Source organism: Bos mutus, chromosome 7, assembly GCF_027580195.1.
Source record: "Bos mutus isolate GX-2022 chromosome 7, NWIPB_WYAK_1.1, whole genome shotgun sequence".
In the NCBI taxonomy this organism is placed as follows: domain Eukaryota; kingdom Metazoa; phylum Chordata; class Mammalia; order Artiodactyla; family Bovidae; genus Bos; species Bos mutus.
The window spans coordinates 104,816,221-104,840,551 of record NC_091623.1 but is presented as its reverse complement, the minus strand read 5'-3'; the positions used below and the strand labels follow the sequence as shown (position 1 = coordinate 104,840,551).

The 24,331-nt window shown below is 44.0% G+C and overlaps 1 protein-coding gene across 4 annotated transcripts in view; it reads right to left on the bottom strand.

Moving 5' to 3' along the window:
• Positions 1 to 24,331, bottom strand: part of GRIA1 (glutamate ionotropic receptor AMPA type subunit 1) — a 350,905-nt gene that overhangs the window by 19,164 nt on the left and 307,410 nt on the right. For all 4 annotated transcript variants that reach the window (XM_005894393.2, XM_005894392.2, XM_070374901.1 and 1 more), the window contains one exon: positions 20,308 to 20,555. In XM_005894393.2, coding sequence (XP_005894455.1) covers positions 20,308 to 20,555 — 248 coding nt within the window. The remainder of the gene's footprint in view (positions 1 to 20,307; positions 20,556 to 24,331) is intronic.

Genomic DNA, 24,331 nt, shown 5'->3' with positions numbered 1-24,331 from the left:
AGGTTTTGTGACCCTTCCTTCTCCTCTCCCACTCCATTTTAAGGGACTATAGGTAGAAAGACTCAAAGTGGAAGGGGGTGTTGGTACAGTAACAAAGGAAACTGGGCATAGAAGGGGAAGATGCAGGGAACAAGTGAGAGAGAGAATAAAGATTAGGGTTACCACATCCTTAACTCTCATTTTTGCTGTGAGCTGGGCCTCCCCAAATAGACTGCTGGATCCCTGGAACACAGACAATGGTTCTCATATTTTTAGGCCTCTCCCCACCACAACATTTAGTACAAGCTGCTCCATGCAGTGAAAGAGCTTGAGAAACACTTAATTTCCCCCCAGATGAATGAATGGACAAAATTAAACACACTGTCTTCTTACATATTTCTAACTCAGTTCTCTGGCAAACTCACCTATCTGGAACATAAAAAAGGACTAGATAGTGTGCAGAGAACATGTACAAGGTCATGGGGTGATCACTGTAGTTGTTTTACTGAGGGCTGATTATGGGCCAGACATTGTATTAAGTGCTTTACATGCATTGTTTCATTTAATCCTATTTGGTTGTCATATTATTGCTGTTTTCATCCCACAGACAAATACATAACTTGCCTATGGTTCTAACCCAGCTCTGAGTGACTCAAGTCCATGTATATAGCCAGTGTACTTCCCAGCTTTCCAAAGATCCTTCTAGTGCTCACTTAGGCCTTTTGGCCCCACACCTGTTGAGTCAGTTTAAAAACTTCTACTTTGCCTATGGCTCTAATACCCAAGGGTCTGTAGTCTCCAAGTCTACAGCAGAGCAAAGGCAGCAGATGAGAAAAACCACCTTGTAAGCCATTTCAGAAGATGCTAGTTTACAACTTGACTCTCGTTTTCCTTTTCTTCCTTCTTTCATCACTTCCAACAAGAATGATGGTCTTAGAAAGACGATCGCCTGTAGCTAACTGGTTCTGGTAAACTGTCCTATAATATGTGTTTTCTAGAAGATCCACTATATTGCAAATCAGTGCCATTGGTAATTGATAGTGATACTATCCTTAGAAACAGGTTATACCCAACATGTTCAAATAGAGTTTAAAGAATTTTGATTGGCATTTACATTTGATTGGCAAATATTCCCTCCTAAAAATATTACATTAAAATGAAAGCTAAGAACTTAATTAGAGCCCAGAGTCACGCAGAATCCAGGATCCTATATAACAGAGGCAATGCTCCTGACTAGCAGTAGTTTCCAGACATATAGATTTCTTGGATGAGGAGAAAAAGTGCAGGTGGAGAGCTAACACAGGTGTATATTAAGTGTTAATTTTGCTAAATAAAAATGTTTAAAGAAACCTCTAACATCACCTCCCTTTAGTTGAATTAAGGACATTTGAAGGATCAAAGAAACAGAAAGGATGACATTTCAGAATGAATGTAGCACACTATTCTTTATTCCCTCCATAATTTGAATAAAAAACAGAACTGCAAGGATCTTGCACACTTAGTCATTCAGTTGTGTCTGACTCTTTGCGACCCTTTGGACTGTACACACCAGGCTCCTCTGTCCATGGGGTTTCCCAGGCAAGAATACTGGAGTGGAATACTGGAGTACTGGATGTATCTTAGCAAGGCATTTATAAAGGCCTCAAATACTGATGGTTATTACATCTACTTGTTTCATTAAACCTATCTCTAGTTGAACTTTTCTTATGCCAAATCCTGTGCTTGGAATATAGAAAAACAAACCTAAAGCAAACAAACAAAAGCAGAATCAGGTATGGTCCTAATTCGGCAGAGTTAAGTCATCTGAAAATTCCCAGATTTAGACAAATGTTCAGCAAAAAGGTGATGATTGTCCTGGGTCGTTAGAGGATGCAGCTAGGCTTGTAATCACTGACATGGTGATTGATGTGCATGCCATTTACTCCCCAAAAGGGCCAGTGAGCAGAAGACACCCTCAACTTCCTGAGCCCTGACCTTCAGCCACAGGAGCTGATAGACCCAGGGGAGCCTTTGTATCAGTGAATTATCTTGGGAGGGAGAAGTTAAAATTCTGGAAATACATTCTCTTGGATGACCTTGTACTCAACTTTGTATTCAATTTTGCCATGGTGAAGAAGTATATTATCATATATTTGCAGGAAAATTAAAGTTTGGAAAAAGCAAAAGCAGCCAAGGGAGATATTTCAGATGATTTTAATTGGGCCTCAACTTATGAAAGGCTAAGGACTGTATTTGGGGCTTTGATTCTAAAGCAGTTGTCCACACTTCCACTCTTTCCTTCAAAACCTTGAATTCAAGCATCTGAGCAGTGCTGGATAAAACAACCATTGGAGTTGACGCCCAGCCTGCAACGATATGCTTGGCTTCTCCTCCTCCAGAGGAAGCTTTGGTTTTATCAGACTAGGCTGCTAGGCATCCTGCTCTCCTTCAAACAGTGTGTTTCTTCCTGTTTCTCTGTACTTGCATCTTTCTGTTCTCCTGAGTTCTTTCCTAATACCTGGTTGTCCTACAATGCTCCCCATGTTTTCCCTGAATTTTTCCTTGAACAGTTGATTTTTCCTTTAAAACTCCCTGCTGTGACTTCCCTGGCAGTCCAATGGTTGAGACTTCGCTTTCCAATGTAGAGGGTGTAGGTTTGATCCCTGGTTAGGGAGCTAAGATCTCACTCACCTTGTAGCTAAAAAAACCAGAACATTAAATTCCCCAACAACTAGCAACCAACTCACTGCACTGCTCACCACAGTTGCACGTGCGTTAGCCTTAGCCTTTAGCTTGATTATAAAGCCTTCGGAGTAAAGAGTCGATGTCTTCAGATCCACTTCCCAAATACTTTGTGAGAGCCCATTAAGTGTCAAGTACTATGCTAGGTACTTAGTAGGGATACAGAATACCTTGATAGGAATAAAGTTGTAAACCTTATCTTTCAAGGAATGTACAGTCTAGTGTGGGAGGGAGAGAAGTTTCTCAATAGTTCATGGAAAGCTATATATGATTTTAGGATAAAGGGTTATGAAAGTACCAAAAATAGAGAAAGGGGTTAATTCTGATAGTGAGTGGAAGTTAGGAAACCTTCAGGGACTGCTTTGTGCAAAGGGAAATCAGAAGCTTCAATATAGGAATTGCAGGGCCTGGGGAGTATGGTCATGAGGGGAAGATGAGGTTACAACAGCTGAGTCCCAACTGTTAACATCCTTGAATACTAACAAGTCAACATTGTGCCTGTGGACCAGGGAGATACAGAGGGTATTTAAGCAGGGAGAAGCCTCAGACTAGCAGCCCTTCCTTACTCAGCACTCAGTCCCAAGTAAATAGGGATCAACTAATTAGCCGATTCCAGAGAAGGCAATGGCACCCCACTCCAGTACTCTTGCCTGGAAAATCCCATGGATGGAGGAGCCTGGTAGGCTGTAGCCCATGGGGTTGCTAAGAGTCGGACACGACTGAGTGACTTCCCTTTCACTTTTCACTTTCATGCATTGGAGAAGGAAATGGCCGATACAATGACTTATATAAGAGAAACAGACAGCATCAAAAGTAACCCTGGATCCAGAGATGACAGAGATAATGGGTCACTGCAAAGTAAACAGGGCTCACTTGAAAATTTGGGATTGATCATTAGTGGAAGAGGAATTAAATTTAATCTCTGAGATGCTGGAGGGCAGTATTAGATCAGGGAGATGAAGCCACAGTGACACAGATTACTGCTCAGTAGGGTGCCAAACTTTGGAATTGTTGGAGCTTTCTGGGAATTGCTATTTGAAAAGACAATTTGGTAAGACATTGTTGGTGGGACAACTGCTTGTCAGAGAAAACTTGGAGAGAATTCATGAGCTAGAGATAAAGTTGGGATTCAATCAGTGGATCCCAGAAGGCTGGTCCAATGAGCCAGGCCAATTGGTCATGAAGCTTTTACTCATCAATGGGAAAATGAGAAAAGAGCAGGGTTGTATAGTGAGTTTTTAGGGAGTCGAGCTTTTCCATTGAAAGGACAATCCTTTATGTTCAATTGGTGATTTCTTTCCTTCTTTTTTGATATTAACACACTTCTCTTACTAAATGATGTTGATGAGGGATGATAATTTTTTCTTTTGTTTCTTTCATATCTTTCCTTGGCAATATATCCCATTGTCAAGTGTACCGTGCCACCCCCATTTCCTTTTTGGACATTGATGATCCATGCCCTCTCTAGTCTGGGAACCACTGGGCTTCTAGGGCAAGATTTCAAGGGTCTCTGCATCTGGCTTCAGGAAGGGGGAGTGCAGTTACTGATGAGTGAGGTTTGAAGACATTGAGGGAGAGCCACGAAGGGTGGGAATTTCCATGCCCTGAATTAAATGTCAGTATACAAGTAAGTGAGGCTTCCGAGGTGGCTCAGTGGTAAAGAATCTGCCTGGCAATGCAGGAGATGCAAGAGGTGCAGATTCAATCCCTGGGTCGGGAGGATCCTCTGGGGTAGGAAATGGCAACCTACTCCAGTATTCTTGCCTGGAAAATTCCATGAACAAAGGACCCTGGTGGGCTATAGTCTATAGGGTAGCAAAGAGTTGGACACGACCGAGCACACACACATATACAAGTGAGCATGGTCATTCTAACTCTTCCTCCCATGAGGTTTGAGGCTTCTGAGGCCCAGGGTGCTCTGTCTGTGCTCAGAAGGCCTGGCCACCTCCTTTCTTTTTTATACTTCTCCCTGCACTGGCCATGGCCTGTGGAGAAGGAGGTGGAAACCACTTCTGCTGAGGGTTTTGAGGAGCAACCTTCTTTGGTTGTTTTCTGTCCCTTTGTTGAGATCAAACCAGGCTCATTTGGCTGGGAGTGAGAGACAGAACTTTGGCCAAGAACCCAAGCTTGTTTGACCTGCTATGCCTTGTGGAGATGGGTGGTTGATTCTAGGACAGGACTAGATATTTGGAGGCCTGAATCGTGCACACCACTCTCTTAATTGGATAGTGGTCTATGAGATGCCTTCTGTCCATAGTCCAGTCTGTGACATCATCAGTATGGACTATGTAAGGGAAACACCATCTCTGGGCAAAGAGCTAAGGGTTCATAGGACTATACTGATCCAGTAGCTTGGGGTGGTAAGCAAAGTGGGAGAAGTGAACCGATGACCAAGCAGAAAGAGAGTGAGTGGGTTAAATCAGGAGCCTCCGTGAAAATGCAGACATCCTCAGGTCTCCTTCAGAAATAGAGGTAGGCTCAAAGTTGCCTTCACAATGGCCATTCCAGATGGTTTTTTCCCTGGTTGAGTATACCCAGGGGACAGACAGTTCTGTGACCTTACGAGAAGGACTGTTGGCCAGGCAGTGAGTCAATCAGAACACAGAGGTTTTGTCTTTGGTTTCTGACTCTACAAAACAACACAAAGGACTTGGTTTAAAAGAAAGAAAGAAAGAAAAAAAAAAAGCAAAAGCATGTCGTGCACTCTCTTCTCTCTCTACTCTGGGGTGGAGGAGAGTCTGAAGGTCTGATTTGAGTCCCTCACTCTCTGATCAAGTTATATGACTCGTCCTGTAACTATCCCTAGAGTGACCAACTGGTTCCCGATGGCCTGGGGGTTTCCTGGCTTTAGCACTGGAAATTGCACATCCAGGGAACCTACTCAGTGCTGGGCAAACCCAGACAGCTGGTCACACTAACTGTATCTCAGTTTTCTACTTGGAAGATGGGAATAATTCTCCTGCCCCAGCTGCCCGTAGTGTGAGAATCAAATGAGGTGACAGAGGTGAAGGTGCTTTGAGATTAAATCTGGGCATTTTCAAGTGACTGGATTGGATGGGCCACAAAAGCCGTACCTGGTGTGTTGGTACATGCTCTGTGTGGCACGCTTGGCCACTGTGGAACCTATTCATCTTTCAAGCCTCTAACGTATGTTATTCTCTGCAATGCTTCCTGTGATGACCCAGACAGAATAGATGTAGCCTTCCTTTCTTTCCTGCTGTACTCAATGCCCCAACACAGCAGACTCAGGACTTCATTATCCGTCATCTACTCCTCCAGCCAGATTGAGATCTCTTTAATGGTAGGGACACCATAGCTCACACAGTAGCTGCTTGAGAAATGTTTGCTGAATGAAGAAATGCTTTTCAGTTTCTAAGACATATGTTGTACCACCTGTTACTTGAACCCTCAGAAACTAGTTTTACATGTGTGACACGTGTTTCTGGCCCTGTAACTTTCTTTAGGGTCCTATGGCTAAGGTTATCTGATGAAGCCCAGAGATCCAGATGGGGACCTGAGGTCTGGCTCCTCCAGCCAGGGATTCTATAGACAGAAAGCATTTTGAAGGCATGTTTGACCCCCAGGCCACCTCATATTGTGAGAAGCAGGTGTCACCAGTTCGTTGGCAGCTCACAGTAAACCACATCTGGTGCTGTAATGCAGGCCCATTTGCCAGCAGCAGCAGGCAGGTGGCTCTGTGTCAGCCACCTCAGAGATGCTTCACAAAAGATAATGGAGGGAATGAATGAAAGTCTTCCCACAAACAATAGAGGGAGTGGAAACACCGTTCAGGATGAGAGCCAGCCTACTGGCCTCATCTCGGCCACCTCTGTCTGGTTCAATGAAAGGAAGAAAATCTGGGCTCATTCTAAGGACTGGCTAGCAGAAGACAGACGTCAGTGTGAAAAGGAGGCTGGGCAGACCATCAGGACTGTTATTTTCTTGTGGACTTTAAAATGCACAGGGTCAGAATGCGGAGAATGGTTTCCTCCAGTTATAGGGAATGGTTCCCAGGGACAAGAGGCAGCTCTGGTCTCCCACGTGCCCCCGCTGGGCCTGAACCTGTCTCCAGCTCTCTCTCCTCCTCCTCCCCCTCTCCACTGCTACCTCCAGCCTCTCATCTCTTCCTTCAGCAGTTCCACTCCTATCTGTCTTGCAAAATGGGATTCCATGAGAGATTTTCTATGAGAAAATGATTCCCCTGAGGAAAAACAGTGGAACACAGATGGAAAACGAATGCATGAATTAGCATCCTTTTCACTCTTGTGCTGTACACTTGGTGTACCTTTTACCTGAAATACGTCCTCCCCATCACTGTTTGAAGGCCTCGTTCAGGGACTGCTGCTTCCTGCTGGAGGTCTTGCTAGAACTAAGCCCTGCCTGCATGCTTTTCCCTCCGTGCCTTATCTGTTGATCGTTCCGTCAGCTGATCTCTCTGTCCATCTATCGGTCTATCTTTACGGTACTTCCTTTCCTCTTGGCATTGGTGTTGTTACTGTGTGTCCTCTCTTTCCTTCTCCCTTAGCTGTGACGAGCACTCAAATTTTCAATAGTTCACAGAAGAATCACAATTTCTTTTGGAAAAATGAGAAGTTCTGGCAGTGTTCCCGTCTGGCATTGCTACAGCAGAACTGAGTGGAGCCTGTCCGCTCTACACAGGCATACACTCTTTTGTTCACTAAGGCCCCAGCAATTCCCTAGAGACTGTCACTTCCCCATTTACAGCACAGTGGAGTGGATAAGGGCATAGGCTCTGAAACTGCAGTGTCTGGGTTCAGATTCTGACTCTGACATCTACTAGCTGGATGACCTTTGATAATTTACGTAAGCTCTTGGTGCCACTGATTGATTATCTGTAAGAGACTCTTAATAGTACCTGTGTCACTGGGTTTCTGCGAGGAGTACGTGAATTAGGGAAGACGTGTGAGGACTTGCCATATATATTAATACCTCAATAAATATTTAATTGCTATTTACCCTAGTATTTGCACTGTGGTTTTGTTTCTTAGAGTAGAGGAAGTGTTGCCTATACTTAGGCCTCTGTTGAAAATGAGGAAACTACATACATGTTTACCCCTAGTCCTTTTCATTCATTTTCTTTTCCAGGCCCCTGGGGGTGTGCACAGTTGCAGTCCCTGCATTAGATCTTGGGACCTAATCTTGGAGGTGCCACTATCGTGATGTATTCATCTTTGCTTTCCTTAAAAGTATGTACTTAGTGCTTTGAGAATACTATGCTTGGGGGTGTTGATAGAGTTCAGTTACATGATCATGGTCATACACTTTCATGCTGCATCTAGGAAGATCACTGGTAACAGTGAAAGGCACTATTAAGTCCCTTTAAAGAGCTGGTTCATTTAATTTGTGTTGTATGGTCTATGCAGTGAGACTAGTATTTCCTGGTTTTCTGAAGTAGACAGAGCAAACACATCAACTAATTTGATAACATGCTCATGAAGTTACAATATACATGGAAGTTGGCTGGATAGAAATCAGTCCATGTGACGTGCAATCAATAGGAGTTTCCTACAAGCTACATTTTCCTTTAGGTTCTGTGGGACAGTTGGCCCTTGCTTCACTGAATTGTATTTTGAATTATAGGTGGAGAGAAATAAAAAGCAGTAAGAGGAAAGAGACTGGACTGGGGAAAAGTAGTGTTTATGGGACACAGGGAGACTGGCTTGACTAGTGGTATGAATTTTTTTTAAAACATTCTTCCAGCGAAATAAATTTCATTCCCATGGGAATAGAGACTATGATTAAGAGGTCATTATGCTCTTTTTCTGCTAGTTGTCTGTGCTGAGGAGGGATGAATAATATATGTAAATTTCCCCGCCTGACTTTCTTTTGTTTGAAAACTGCTGGCTTACCACCCCCATCCAGTTGGGAGGATGTGGTTTCTTTGGTTAAAGATTCACCTGGGTCTTTGTCCCTGATCCTCCCCAAGGGAGAGACTGATTAGATATGATGATCCAACCAGGATCACAGCCCACAGGACCATTCATAAGATGTTCCTGAAACAGATGACCCAGAATTTCTGTGCAGGGGCTCAACTCAGGACCACTCCCTACCCCTTCTTTTCTACCTTCAGAAAAATAGATGGAAGCAATGTGGCTTTCAGCTAAATGTTTGTGATACCCAGTGTAAAGGGAATAAAACTATATAGCTAAACAGTTGTATTTCCTGGTATCCTGCAGTTTCTGCCCCTTTGCAATAAAAGGAAGCCAAGAAGGGTCTGGCTCAGAGAAGGTAATCACCACTTATTTGGGTCGATCCCCAAACTCACAGAATAGATGCTGCTCCCCTGGGAGTAGCACGTTGAGGGGCCCGTGGGGGAGCAAGGGAGATTAATATCCAAGAACTCCGGAGGCACCTTGAGCTCTTCATAAGTGATTGCCTTTATCCTTAAGACAATCCTGCAGGGTTTCAGGATCCCCATTGGGAAGATGAGAAAACTAAGCTTCTGAGAGATTAAGTAATAACAGTTCTTAGTCACTAAATGTGTGCCAGGCACCATGCTAAGCACTTCATAGCATCTCATTTAATCATTTAACAACCACCAAAGTTTACGATAGTGCTACCTTCAGTTGTTATATTTGGGAAAATTGAGACTTTGGGAGTGGAAGTAACATGTCTGAATGATTTTTGCCATTAACTGGCAGTCCTGGAATTTATACTGAGTCCTAACTCCAGGGCCCTGACAATCAGTCAGTGGTCCACGCTGCTTCTTGCTACTTCCTTAAGGTGACAGGATTGTAGATGTGAGAGGCAGAGTTTGAACAGGGTCTGATCTACACAAAATACATTGCTCTGCTATCCACAATCTCCAAGAGATAGAGCTGGGGCAGGTATGTAGTCCTTCCCCATCCTGGTCTGCCTTTGTGTAACAGCAGCTGTCTTCTTGGGAAAAGCAAAAGACTGGGCAAATCTGAAATAAAGTTGCTGAGGGGAGAGAGGTGGAGGGAGGAGGGAGAGAGAGAGAGAGAGAGAGAGAGAGAGAGAGAAAGTGCTATTTTTGACAGCATCAGCCTCTTAAAAGAAAGCACCGTGCAATTTGTGTATCAGTGGGAGAACTCAGTGCTTGGGCAGGCAAATCACAGCCTGCTCTGGCTGCTGTTCTCACCGTGGTCAAGGCCATTCGTTTCCTGTGTGGTTCCTCTCCCCAGATCTTCCTTGTCACCTTGCTCTCTCCACTCTCCTCCCCTCTCTCCTTAATGTGTCACTCTGCTGGTTACGAGCTCCTCCACCAGGCATGATAAAAACAGAGCCCTAACAGGAGTAAGTGTGCGTTTGCCTGTGTAATGCTGCCAGGATCCTCCAACATAAATCCGCACCACGCAGCTCCAGCCTAGCCGGGTGCCTAGCGAAGGAGTGCTTTGGCTGTGGAGGCCGTCCAGTGCCTCGTTTCCCACGATGTTCTCAGGATGCCACCTTACAAGGTGGCAGAGGCAGGGAAGTGTGCCACTGTTAGCACGGAGTGGGGAATGTAGGGGGGAAAAAGGGTTTTGTAATTAGGGTTTGTACTTAAGCTCTGTCCCATGAATCACTCTGAGAACCTGGGCAAAGCTTCACTACCCTGAGCCTTAGCTTCCTAACCTGTGAAGGAAAATGATAACTTCTAAATCCTCCTATATGAGGGGAGGATGAATGCTGGGACATTCCTAGGGTCCGGAAGGCACCCACCCTGCCTGGCATATAGTAGTTATGAAATGAATACAAGTCTTCTCTTCTTTCCTCTTACATACAGTGTAAAGTGGTCTGCTTTTCATCATTGAAAGAAATTGAAAGCACTGTGGACTTTCAGGAAGCATATAACTCTTTCAGGGATGTTTTTGTTTCAGTCCATCATGGGCAAGCAGGGAAACTTAAGAAGCAATGGATGTGCCCCTTTCCATTGTTAGACAGAGGACAGTGATGTCAGCCTGTGGTGTGACCTTGACCCTTGCACTGTGTGCCCACCTAAAGGCAATGAGTACAGAAGGAAGGCAGGATTCCCTAGGGAATTCCAGCAGCTCAGACAGCCAGCCACCTCCCTTTCTGGAACCTTACTTTTCTTATTTGTATATTGGTTGTAAAAATGTTAGTTGCTCAGTTGTGTCTGACTCTTTGTGACCCCATGGACCATAGACCACCAGGCTCCTCTGTCCATGGGATTTCCCAGGCAAGAATACCAGAGTGAGTAGCCATTCCTTTCACCAGGGGATCTTACTGACCCAAGAATTGAACCTGGGTCTTCTGCATTGTCAGGCGGATTCTTTTCCATCTAAAGACTAAATTGAGTGTGTGTGTGTGTGTTGGGGAGAGGATAAATCATCTTTTCCTCCAAATAATAATCTTTTCCTGACAGTTTCCCTCTTTATATCCACTCTGGCCTCATGGTTGAGAAGATCCCAACCTGGGATATCATGTTGCCTGGGTTGAAAACCCAGCTTTACAGTTTCCACACCAGGTCACCCTGTGCAAGCTCCATAATCTCTCTGTGCCTCAGTTTCCCAAATTATACAATCGGGATGAAAACAATATTACCTTCCCAGGGTTGTTGTTAGGATTACATAAGCCAGTGAGCATCTCATACTTCAGAGAAGTGCCTGGGATGAGTCAGTGCTTGATAAATGTTAACAGCAGGTCTTAGCACCACCACTAAAAGGCTAAATTAACCACCTCCCACCCCCTGGCTTGGGCTTGTGTACTGGGCTAGGGCACCAGTCTCCTAGAAGGTTTCTCTGCATTTTCTCTAATCCGTTCCATGTGTCCTGACCTGAGAAGCTTCTGTATTGATGCAGCACTCCTCTGGCAAACCTCCAGTCTCTATTCAAACACACAAGCACACACAACACTTTCTCTTTCTACCTCCCTCTTGTTCCCTGCCTTCTTTTTTTTCCTCTCTCCCTTTTTATCCTCCAATTCCCTCCCTCTCTTCCTTTCTCTCTGGCTCTTCTGAAGATACAGGCAAATCCAGCCTCTCTGCTGAGAGACCTTTGTCTCTGATCAGGCCTGACCTGGGTCACAGAGTTCAGGGGGTTACCATGACAACAAGCATCCCTGGCTACCCATCAGGAGGCAAGGACCAATTGAAAGGGACTGTCATTTCCCTGGGACATACTGTATTTATTCTCAGCAGCAGACCCTGTACCAATACCATACTATGGGCAGAGGGTGGGAGGGAGGGAGAGAAAGAAATATCAGGGCTTTATTTTTTTTTAAGTGCGTTCTCTGTGGGGGAGGACCACAGATTGTTCTCAGAGAGAGACAATTTATTTCTAATACAGAGGGATGAGGGTGGGGCTCACGTGTATTTCTGATGAACACAGTTGGTTTCACAAAGAAGGAAAAAATAAGTTATTTGGCCCAAAAGTGATTTTGTGATCGGTCTAATGGGAGGAGGGTTGGGGTGGAGAATTAACAGTAATGAGTACCCTCTGTGACAAGCACTTTATGTTATTTCATCAGAACTCAGAGCAACTGCAATGAATTGTTATTACTCCAATTTTACAGAAGAGAAAACAGAGGCTCATAAAATTATAGTGACTCACCAAGCTAGATCAAACTGCTGGTAAAGTAATGGCCCTTGACCTTGAACTGAGGTTGTTTGACTCCACGGATCATGGTTTCGACACTATTCAATGCAGTTTCCCTGTCATTCTCCCATCATAATCATCTTCCTTTTGTTTCCAAGCCACTGCTTCCTCAGAAAACATGTATAACTCTCTTTCCTGACCTCTAACCTTGTCTCCCAAAGTGGACTGCTGTCCACCATAACAGAATCGCCAGGGGACTTGTGGAAATTGAACATTTCTGGACCCCACCTAGACCTGCAGAATCAGGAATCTCAGGAATCAGAGTCTAGAAAGGGGCATTTTAAACCAGCTTCCCTAGATTTTAAAGCATACTGAAGTTGGGAAGTGGTTCTTTATGGCGAGTCAACACCACCAAACAGAATTTGTTTCCCAGTTATATTCTCAGTCAATGTGACTCTAAAAGTAGAAAAATCTTAATTGCCTTGAAGATACAATAATGTCACGTGGTCCCAGTGTGGAGGTGGGCAGCTAGGAGACCTTCAGTCCCTGGAAGTGAGACCACTCCCTATAAAACCTTGTGGTATTCTTCCTGAGTCGTGGCCTTAACCTCCCTCCTTATTTTTAGCCAAATGCCAATGCAGACAGGTGATTCTTAGGAGATATTTTCTAGCCTTGGTTTGTGTGAAGGAGGAAAAATATATTCAGTAGGAATGCTATTGAGACTAAAATGTTGATGAGCAATCTTGAACTTATGTCCGATTAAAAACTAAAATAGATATAAACAAGCTACAGTCAGTGCTGGCCTTCTCTAGTGACTCAGACAGTAAAGAATCTGCCTGCAATGCAGGAAGTATGGCTTCGATCCCTGGATTGGGAAGATCCCCAGGTGGAGGAAATGGAAACCCACTCCACTATTCTTGCCTGGAGACTCCCCTAGACAGAGCAGCCTGGTGGGCTACAGTCCATTGGGTGGTGAAGAGTTGGACACGACTGAGTGACTAACACTTTCACAGTCAGTGCTAAAGGAGGAAGACATAATTGACATTCTCCATCATTTCTACTCCAATGCCAGGAATTCTGTACCCCTCCCAGCCTTTCTCAACATTCTAGTTGCCCTAGAGGTAAAATTGAGGTGGGTTAATAATACCACCTGACCTGCCTCTTGAGAAACCTATATGCAGGTCAGGAAGCAACAGTTCGAGCTGGACATGAAACAACAGACTGGTTCCAAATAGGAAAAGGAGTACGTCAAGGCTGTATATTGTCACCCTGCTTATTTAACTTATATGCAGAGTACATCATGAGAAATGCTGGGCTGGAAGAAGCACAAGCTGGAATCAAGATTGTCAGGAGAAATATCAATAACCTCAGATATGCAGATGACACCACCCTATGGCAGAAAGTGAAGAGAAACTAAAAAGCCTCTTGATGAAAGTGAAAGAGGAGAGTGAAAAAGTTGGCTTAAAGCTCAACATTCAGAAAACGAAGATCATGGCATCTGGTCCCATCACTTCATGGCAGATAGATGGGGAAACAGTGGAAACAGTGTCAGACTTTATTTTGGGGGGCTCCAAAATCACTGCAGGTGGTGATTGCAGCCATGAAATTAAAAGATGCTTACTCCTTGGAAGGAAAGTTATGTCCAACCTAGATAGCATATTCAAAAGCAGAGACATTCCTTTGCCAACAAAGGTCTGTCTAGTCAAGACTATTGGACTGTGAAGAAAGCTGAGAGCCGAAGAATTGATGCTTTTGAACTGTGGTGTTGGAGAAGACTCTTGAGAGTCCCTTGGACTGCAAGGAGATCCAACCAGTCCATTCTAAAGGAGATCAGTCCTGAGTGTTCTTTGGAAGGAATGATGCTAAAGCTGAAACTCCAGTACTTTGGTCACCTGATGCAAAGAGTTGACTCATTGGAAAAGACCTTGATGCTGGGAGGGATTGGGGGCAGGAGGAGAAGGGGATGACAGAGGATGAGATGGCTGGATGGCATCACTGACTCGATGGACGTGAGTTTGAGTGAACTCCGGGAGTTGGTGATGGACAGGGAGGCCTGGCGTGCTGCGATTCATGGGGTCGCAAAGAGTCGGACACGACTGAGCGACTGAACTGAACTGAAGTGAATAATTCTGTTTGGGAGGTAAACCCCATGTCTGCCTGTTTTCTGTCCTTGCCAGAATCAGATTGTACCTGGTTATTCCTGAAGAGGAGCACAGAAGTCCCTAGAAAGTGCCTATAACAGACTTCTTTCCCAAACTACCAAGTCTTAAAGTAAGACTTCGATGACAAACATAGAACCACTTCTTCCATCTGTCCCCATCTCCTTATGATTGTAACCACATTCCTTATCTCCTACGCAAATGACCACAACAGCTTTCTAAATAACCTTCCCTGCCTGCAGGTTCTCACAAACCACTGCCAAGATCATCTTTGGGAGTCTGTCTGACATGGTTCCTCCATCAGTGGCCTTCAGTGACCCCTACTGACATCAAATAAAAAATACAGAGACATTTGAAATCCTTTTCACTGTGACCACAACCTGTTGCTCTTGCTTATTAATGTGCACGCTAGTTCAAGTGGATTCACATTCCTGAAAACAAGCCCTATGTTTTCCCACCTCTGTGTTTGCTTTTCCTCTGTCCCCTCCACCTGGAGTCCCTTCTCACCTATCACGGTTTCTTCAGGGGCCAGTCTTGGTTGTTACCTCTGCCTTGAAACCTTTGGACATCCTCCCATTCCGATGCTAACTCTCCTCCTCTTGCTAACTCTGACTCTCTTAGGGCATTGGGTAGACTATCAGGTATCTATATAATACTGCTAATGAGCTATACTTGATCATGCATCATTTAAGGGCTGGAATCATGTCTGTCTCACCACTGACCCTGAAGTGCAGCACACAGTTCTTTGTGTGAAGAAAAGGAATCTGTGAAGCTGCATGGAAAGCATGGGGAGTGGGTCTTAGCCCCTCACCCACTAAGCTGCACTCTCTTCCTGTCACCTTGGCCCACACATCCGGCATGGACAAGACGTGACAGAACACAAACATGTCACGATCACAGGGACCAGAGAAGACTCCACGTAACCACAGTCACAGTTAAAGACCAGGCTTTGACCAATGTCCCAGTTAGAGTATAACTCTCAGCAAATCCATTAAACTCCTGCTAGATGGTTTGTGAAGGAGTGTCATTACTTGAGATTTTAACTCAGGCCAATCTGGTGTGGATTCCTTCTTGGGTTGGGAAAACAGGGGCCATGCTCCCTTAGTTAGGAAATTTGAACATATCGCTTCCAACTGAAGGGAGTATTTATCATAATAAAGAAAAGAAACTTCAGACCAGCAGATACATTAAGTTGGCAGCAGAAGTTGGCAATAGATCACAATTAGTAGGTTTACCAATTATCTTCCCCCAGTGACTGGCATTGGCTGTACAGGTCTTTATCCACAACCTCAGGGCTTTGGAAACAAAACTCAGCCCCTCACCCAACCCCCAGCATGCAGGGACAGCCAACAAACAGCATCTGTTTCAAAGAAACGCCACCTGTCCAAATAGAAAAATCAAGCACTGAACCACCTCGCTTCCTGAGTATCTGTTTCCAGAGCAGAAGAGACAAACACACCATTCTGTCACTGACACAGCCTTTTCCTGCTCTGTAGGGACACGCCTGGCCCCTGCCAAGTAGACCTGGCAAGGTTTAGAGGAACATTTGGGCCTTAGCTATCAGTTCTCTGACCTTATGGGCAGAGCTGGGTGACCCGCCTTGGAGGAGCCTGAAGCTTCTTGGAGGCAGGCTGGAAGGGAGTGAATGCCCTGCAGGTGTGATCAGGTCTAGCTTTCTGGAGAGCAGGTGGTGGAGGGGACCACCAGGGAGATCCTTTCTTGCCGTGGGCACTGGCACTAAGTCTGGAGCGCACCCTCCTTTGAGGACTGCAGGAGTCCCACCTTTCACAGGGTGGAAGAGAGGTTTGCAACATCTGTGGTGTACAAACTCCTAAAGAGTCTGCAGTTTTGTGAATGGTTAGACAGTGTTTAGAAAGGTATTTTCTGTGATTCTAAATACTTTGAGGACAACACTGATTTCCTCTGTATCATCTTTAAGTACCTTGAAGCCCCTTTTCAATGGGGACCAAAGGTATCGTGTATCAATACTACCCCTTTATGCCACTGCTCATTTCCCATGTCTGCCATGCAGAATCATTTGCTGGGATCAGATCAGTGGGTCTGAGATTATTGGGGCAGGCACATGTGTCTGTGGCAGTTCATTTGCCATGACTCGCTGGTATTCGACCATACCTGGAGGAATCAGCATCATCTGGCCGAGTAAGGCAGAGACATGAAGGAAACCTGGCTGGACTGTGTGTGCATATGTGGTTATTTACTCATATTTTCTGCAGCTGTTTTGCAATGGTATGTTTCCTGGGACCTCTACACTACTGGTTTCTAGAATGATTCCTTTTATTGCAGAGATGAGAAGTAGAATCCCATAGAGGGAGAAGGGATTTTTCCAGACCAGCAACTCAAGGCCCTCTTAGGATGAGAGTTGCTCTTCTGTTTTTGAGTCAGGGAGCCCCATGGCTATCATAAAGGTTGCCAATGGAGAGAAAGGAGAACTGGGAGAGAGCTGTGGACATGTGGCCACCACCATTTATGTATTCTTGACTTGCACATCAACCATCAGTGGTATGACTTGGAAGATGTTCCTTTTCATTACTCTTTCCTTTTATCTTGGTCTTTTTTTCTGCAAACAGTAAATGACTTGTTACATCTTACAGAGACATAAGCAATAGAATTAAGTATTTCTTTAATAGAGGTGAACTATTTTCAATACTTATCTCAGAAAGAAACCTGGATCATGTAAAACCCATAAAGGCAGTGTTACTCCTCAAAAAAGTGGTGCATTAAAAAAAGAAGTGCATTAAAGTGAGCATTCACTATGACCTTCAGGCTTCAAAGTGGTGAGTGGATGCTCTGGGCTCCAAAAGCAAATCTTTTGAGTTGATGGTTATTGTTTGACCCATGTACATAGGTACTGGGAAACCTGGTCTAAGTCCAGTCTTCTGCCTTTAATGGTGCTGTCGGTCATGGGCCCGGGCACAGTGTTAGAGTGAGTACAACCATGGGCTCTGAAGTCAGACTGCCTGGGTTTGAAATCTGGCTCCTTTATTAGCTGTGTCCACTTGGTCAGGTAACTGAATTCTGTGCTGCTGTTTCCTCATCTGTACAATGGGGATGGTGGTCCTTCATAGGGAAATCAAGAGGATAATATGAGATAATGCACAGCACAGTGTGTGGCACGTGGTAGGCAGTCACTCAGCAGTAGCTTTTGTTACAGTGGAAGGTCATTTGAATTGCCAGATGACCTGAGATTTGTGTTCATGTTACTGACTTCGTCATTATGTTCCGGGCATCTGTGTGTGGGATAGGAAGATGGAGATAATGTATTGAGTGGGCAATTCATGTCACTTTCTGTACCTTTCCCCTGCCCCCAACTTTGCATCCAAATATTTGGATCAAATGAGGTCCCTGACTTAATAAAACCTTCAGTAAATTATAACAGTGCAGCATCACTGGTGTTCCTGGGCCTATAAAAACACATTCTCTACTTTGGGCCTTTCTAGGGTGATGCTTTGTAAGTATCTCAAAGTCTCTTGCCAAGCACTGTCCTCTGGATCCTCTTTGAACTTTGCCTAAATGGGTACAAAGAGCTTTTTAAGTTTTTCCAGATAAAAATGCATGATTTATAAAATACCAGGCCATTTTGTTTCCTTTTATTAGGTCACATTCAATTATTTTTATATTCCTAAAGATATGTTTATTTCCTGATATTTGGACAGTTACAATTCTTCAATATATTTTCATTTCTATTCAGATAAGGACAAAAGTCCTTAACAAAATCTATTTGCACTTTATCATTCTCCAGTCATAGCTAAACCTTTTCTCTTAGTTATTACCTGTGTTCTAGGAGGATTTAGCTTCTTTTGGTTTATGAGCTGTACCAAAATTTTCTGTCTTAAGAATCTTTGCACATTTTGTTCCCTCTGCCCAGACTGTTGTCTACCCCTCCCCTCACTGAACTTACTTAATTCCAATTGACACATCACATTTAGCTTGAAAAAAGTATCCTTGGAAGAGTCTTCTCAGCCACATCCCACCCATCCTGCATTCCAGTTGGACCTTGTTATCTCTGGGTGTATTTGAGATCTTCTCTGTGTCTTTACTGTTCTGTAATTTCGACTGAATCAGCTGCTGGTTTTCATCTTTTTATCCGGCTTGGGAGTCAAAATTTTTGAATCTGAGTATTTATGTTTTCCATAAATTCTAGAAAATTCGCTTCAAATATTACCCCTGCTTCACCCTCTCTTGTCTCCATCTGGAACTTAAAGATGATGCACCTGGGTTTTTTTTCCTCTCTCATGTCTCTTCACCTCTTTATTATATTTGTACTCCTTCTGTGTGATAGTCTGGGGAATTTTATCTGATTTTTTTCTGGTACACTAATTTTCTCTTCAACTCTGTCTAATTTGCTGTTTAACACTTCCACTGACATTTTATATTAATGACTACTTTTCTTCTCTAAATCCTAACTGGTACTTTTCCAAATATGTCTGGTCTTTTATGATAGTACCTTTTTCTTTTAAAAGTATTTTTGATTGCTTTTATGTTTTTACTTTTACTTCTGATTCTTGCTCATGTATTATATGTTGTCACATAATTTATAACTTTTTCCTGCTTAGCGCAGCCTCAGAATAATTAGCTTCTTACTATGGTTTTGATTTCCTTTTTGGTGTAGAGATTTCTTAACTTGCATTTAAAAGGCTATTTGTTATATCTTTCTCCAGTATATCTAGGTGTTTTATAGTGGGAGTTTTACTCTGCCAAATTGTTGAAAGTAGGTGTCCTCTATGTCCCGTTTTATAGACTATCATAATAGTCATGGACCATTAAACAATAATCATGTGTTTAATGTCTTTCTTCCCTTCAAGAATGTAGTTCCATGGGGACAGGGACCGTGTTTGTCTTACCCCCAAATTGTAGCTCCAGCTCCTAGCCTAGTGCCTAGATTGTTGTAGGGATCAATATTATTGACATAAATGAATGATATGGAGGCAGAGGTGGCTCTGGATGTCATGCCATGATGGGTTAGGAGCCCCCCTCCATCTTTTTACAACCTTTTACACACTGTCACCTTTCCTTGAATGCTACTCTTCCCTAAAATGATTTAATCCCTCTGTAATTGACATAATATCTTACAGGTGACTTCACACTGTATTGCATTTAATTACCTTCTGTATAGATTATTCCACTTGAACTTAAAACCACTTTAAACCTAGGAAAGGATTAGGTGATTAGCCTCTCTTTATAGATGAGGATACTAAAGGTCGGGGAGATACGTCTTACCTTTTGTAAGACAGTCATTAGTAAATCTCAAAGTTAAATCTAGGCCTTTTGACTTTAGTTCTATAAGACTCTGCCATAAGTCTTTGGTATGCATACCAGAGGCTCTTAATGTGAAAATAAAGTCCTCTTTGTTTCTTTCCTGAACTACCTACTTCTTGCTCGAGAAATCAGCATCAAGGACAGAATGGGTGCCGACACTCAATTGGTGTCATTTCAGTTTCCATGGCTAGAATCTTAGGACTCAAATGACTTGATTTTTCATTTGGACCACGTGTTTGTTTCTTTGGAGACACACATTACAAACCACCTTCGGTCAAAGTATCCAGGTTGCTGGAGAACCCTGTTTGTGGCCTAGTTGGATGTGGAGGTGTCTGGTAAAGGGTGGCATGTTACAAGTCACACGAGAGAAACACAAGGTTCATCAATGTTGAACACTGGGAGGGGTGAGACGAGGCATGGAGAGGGAACACGCGGGCAGTGACAGTCAGAGCAAGCTGAGGCCCCAGGGTCCATTTCCAACCTCCGGGCTGAAGATCGCAGGTGGCTGGAATCTCCCAGGCCCACAGGTATCCAAGAAGAGACCTCTCGACAGCTCCCGTGTGGCACTGGAGCCCTGTGGCAGACACGGCAGCTTCCTTTCTGAGGCAGGGAGGGGAGAGGGAGTACCGAGGAAGCAAATCTTGGCTACTTACCTCAGGGCGGACCCCTTGGGCGTCGCAATGCCATAGCCTTTGGAATCCAAGTTACCTCCCACCTTCATGGTGTCGCAGGGTTTCCGCTGCTCAATGTACTCATTCATGGTGGACTCTAGAAGGTAGGCGTATTTGCCTTTGGATTTCCTTACTCGGATCATCCCCTCCTCTGTGGTCCGCACAAACACGGATGGCTCTGCTGACTTCATGTACGTCCACATCTTCTCAAACACGGCGATTTTAGACCTCTGGCCGGGGACAGAACAAAGCTGGAATGAAGCATGGGCTGCACTTGGCATGGAGGTCGGCGCACACACACTAACGAAAGAGCTGAATGTGGCTTGATCACACATTCATGAGCGAGATTAGCTCAGGAAGAGACAAATTATGAGTGATTGCAAAACAAGAGGCTCTAATGAGTACCAGTAGGCTCCGAAGTGCAAATATCTTGCAAATCCAGAATGAATAGGAGAACTCAGGATCTTTTAATTACTGCTAAGTAGTTAGATTCCTCTTAAACATGGGAAGAATTAAGAAACTGGGGCTCTGTCTGACTCTTAAAGACATCAGAGGACCTATCTGTTGTTCAATAAGGTCATATTTACACAGTCCTGAAGAAGTGGAGCGCTGACTACAGTTGGAATCTGAGTACATCGTTGAAAGACAACAATAAAGAATTTTTAGACCATAGGTGCCAAGCTACAGTCATCTCGTATTGCAAGACTGTTCTCAGAATGTAATTTGTTGTCCGATAAAGTTAATAACTTGGGACTTGATATGGTCTTCTGCTAACGTTTCAAAAGCCTCTATACCCAGCCAAGCTGCTTTCCTCATTTCCTCCTGAACTCATTTTAGACCTTCCTTCCTTTGTGACTTCAACTTGTTTGTTCACTCCCCTGGAGATGCTGGTTCTCTCCAGCCACATTCCGCTCATTATCTCACAGGTCAGAACAAGTAGTGTGTATTCTGAGACTATCTTGGCTCCAAGGACAATAGTTCTCAAATTCTAGTGGGCACCAGCATCCTGTATGGAGACTGTAAATATGCAGGCCGCAGGCTCTAAACCTAGAGATTTTGATTCAGCAGGTCTGGGGTGGGGCCTAGAATAAATCTTTTTCAGAAGCTCCCCATGTGATTCATCTGTATGGCCTGTGTGCCCTCACTTGAGAAGGAATGTTGTGAGGATTGATACTCCTCTAGGACACACAGTCCGGTCACTTACTGGATATCCAGGCTAGACTGTTAAGGATTGAGAGCCATTCACACTTGGGCGCAGGTCTCAAGTTTGTGGGCACTGCCTGGGGATAGGGGACATCTTTCCTTCCGTGAGTCCTTCACAGAATCTAACCTTTCATCCAGCAGACTCCTGGTCAGGGTCCATGATCCAGGATGAAAATCAGCATTGTCCTGTGTGACGTTATTCCCAAAAAGCGTCCCTTCACTGGCAGGTATTAAATAGATGTATGTTAGGGCTACTGATGTCCAGCTTTTGAAAATGCTTTGTAAATGGACAAGTGTTAAACACATATGTTCATGTGTGTGTGAGTGTGTGTGTGTGTGCATGTGTGCTTAGTTGTGTCAGACTCTTTGTGACCCCGTGGACTTTAGCCCATCAGGCTCCTCTGTCTATGGAATTTCCCAGGCAAGAATACGGGAGTGGATTGCCCTTTCCTCCTCCAGGGCATCTTCCCGACCCAGGGATTGAACCCAGGTCCCTTGCATTGGTAGGTGGATTCTTTACTGCTGAGTACCTGGAAAACCCTAAACACATAAAAGGGACTATATTTTTAAGCTTTTTATTTTGTATTGGAGTATAAGCAATTAAATTCTCCAAGCCAGGCTTCAGCAATACGTGAACTGTGAACTTCCAGACGTTCAAGCTGGTTTTAGAAAAGGCAGAGGAACCAGAGATCAAATTGCCAACATCTGCTGGATCATCGAAAAAGCAAGAGAGTTCCAGAGAAACATCTATTTCTGCTTTATTGACTATGGCAAAGCCTTTGACTGTGGGGATCACAATAAACTGGAAAATTCTAAAAGAGACAGGAATACCAGACCACCTGACCTGCCTCTTGAGAAACCTGTATATAGGTCAGGAAGCAATAGTTAGAACTGGACATGGAACAACAGACTGGTTCCAAATAGGAAAATGAGTATGTCAAGGCTGTATATTGTCACCCTGCTTATTTAACTTATATGCAGAGTACATCATGAGAAACGCTGGACTGGAAGAAACACAAGCTGGAATCAAGATTGCCAGGAGAAATATCAATAACCTCAGATATGCAGATGACACCACCCTTATGGCAGAAAGTGAAAAAGAACAAAAGAGCCTCTTGATGGAAGTGAACGAGAAGAGTGAAAAAGTTGGCTTAAAACTCAACATTCAGAAAACTAAGATCATGGCATCTGGTCCCATCACTTCATGGCAAATAGATGGGGAAACAGTGGAAACAGTGGCTGACTTTATTTTGGGGGGCTCCAAAATCACTGCAGATGGTGACTGCAGCCATGAAATTAAAAGATGCTTACTCCTTGGAAGGAAAGTTATGACCAACCTAGACAGCATATTGAAAAGCAGAGACATTACTTTGCCAACAAAGGTCCATGTAGTCAAAGCTATGGTTTTTCCAGTAGTCATGTATGGATGTGAGAGTTGGACTATAAAGAAAGCTGAGCGCGGAAGAATTGATGCTTTTGAACTGGGTGTTGGAGAAGACTCTGGAGAGTCCCTTGGACTGTAAGGAGATACAACCAGTCCATCCTAAAGGAGATCTGATCTGTCCTAGGTATTCATTGGAAGGACTGATGTTGAAGCTGAAACTCCAATACTTTGGCCACCTGATGCAAAGAGCTGACTCATTTGAAAGGACCCTGATGCTGGGAAAGATTGAGGGCAGGAGGAGAAGGGGATGACAGAGGATGAGATGGTTGGATGGCATCACCGACTCAATGAACATGAGTTTGGGTAAACTCAGGGAGTTGGTGATGGACAGGGATGCCTGGTGTGCTGCGGTTCATGGGGTTGCAAAGAGTCGGACACGACTGAGGAACAGTACTGAACTGAACTGATAGGCAATTAACAATGTTGTGATAGTTTCAGGTGGACATGAAAGGGACTCAGCCATACAAAGGGAATATATTTTTTAAAGACAGTTACTACTAGAGTCCGGCAACCTATCTAATCTAGTGATTGATATATAGATTACAGATTTCTTTATACATGTAATATGTCATTATTCCTCACGCACAATATCAGGATTATTTTCTTGATATCAACAGGAGTTGGCAAAATACTGACATACATTTAGGTTTTTGTTTGAGCCAGCTCATCTCTAAAGATATTTGGGCCCAGGAAAATTCTAGCTCTCAAGGAAAAATGAATGGAGATAGTTACTGGGAATGTTAGTGAAGCATTTAGTAGAGGGAGTTGTAAGATAGTCTTTAATCAAGTAAACTAGGTGATTTGTTTCATAAGTGGGCACCAGTGTGAGCATTGGCTTGGGGGTGAAGAGCCCTGGGTTCCAGGCTTCTATCTACTGCTAACTTTCCCTATTTGTTCTATGAGGAGTTTCAGTATGGTCACCTTTCAGTTCCTTGCTAACTTGAAATATTTGATTCTTTACATGAAGATTCATCATTCAAGCAACAATGTCCTGGGGAGGGGGAAAAAAAAAGAAAGGAGAAAAGGGATGGAGGATCTCAAATTAGGAAAAGAAATACCCCTGACCAATCATGGGATCTACAGTATATTGAATATTCTCTTATAGGAAACTGAGAAATAGATAAAATCAGCTGTGCCCAGATTCTCAGATCACCTTCCAGGCCCAGAACCAACAAAGCACACAGCAGGGCAATTGCAAGATGCAATTTGACCTGACAGGATGGTCACGGCAGGGAGCGGGGCTGCAGACAGGCTGAGCTGCAGAGTGCTCTGGGCAACAGTATGCGGAAAATTAATATGTCCCCTCCGCCTCACCCCAGTGCTCCCGGCACCAAGGCTGCACTCACAGTCTCCGGGTGT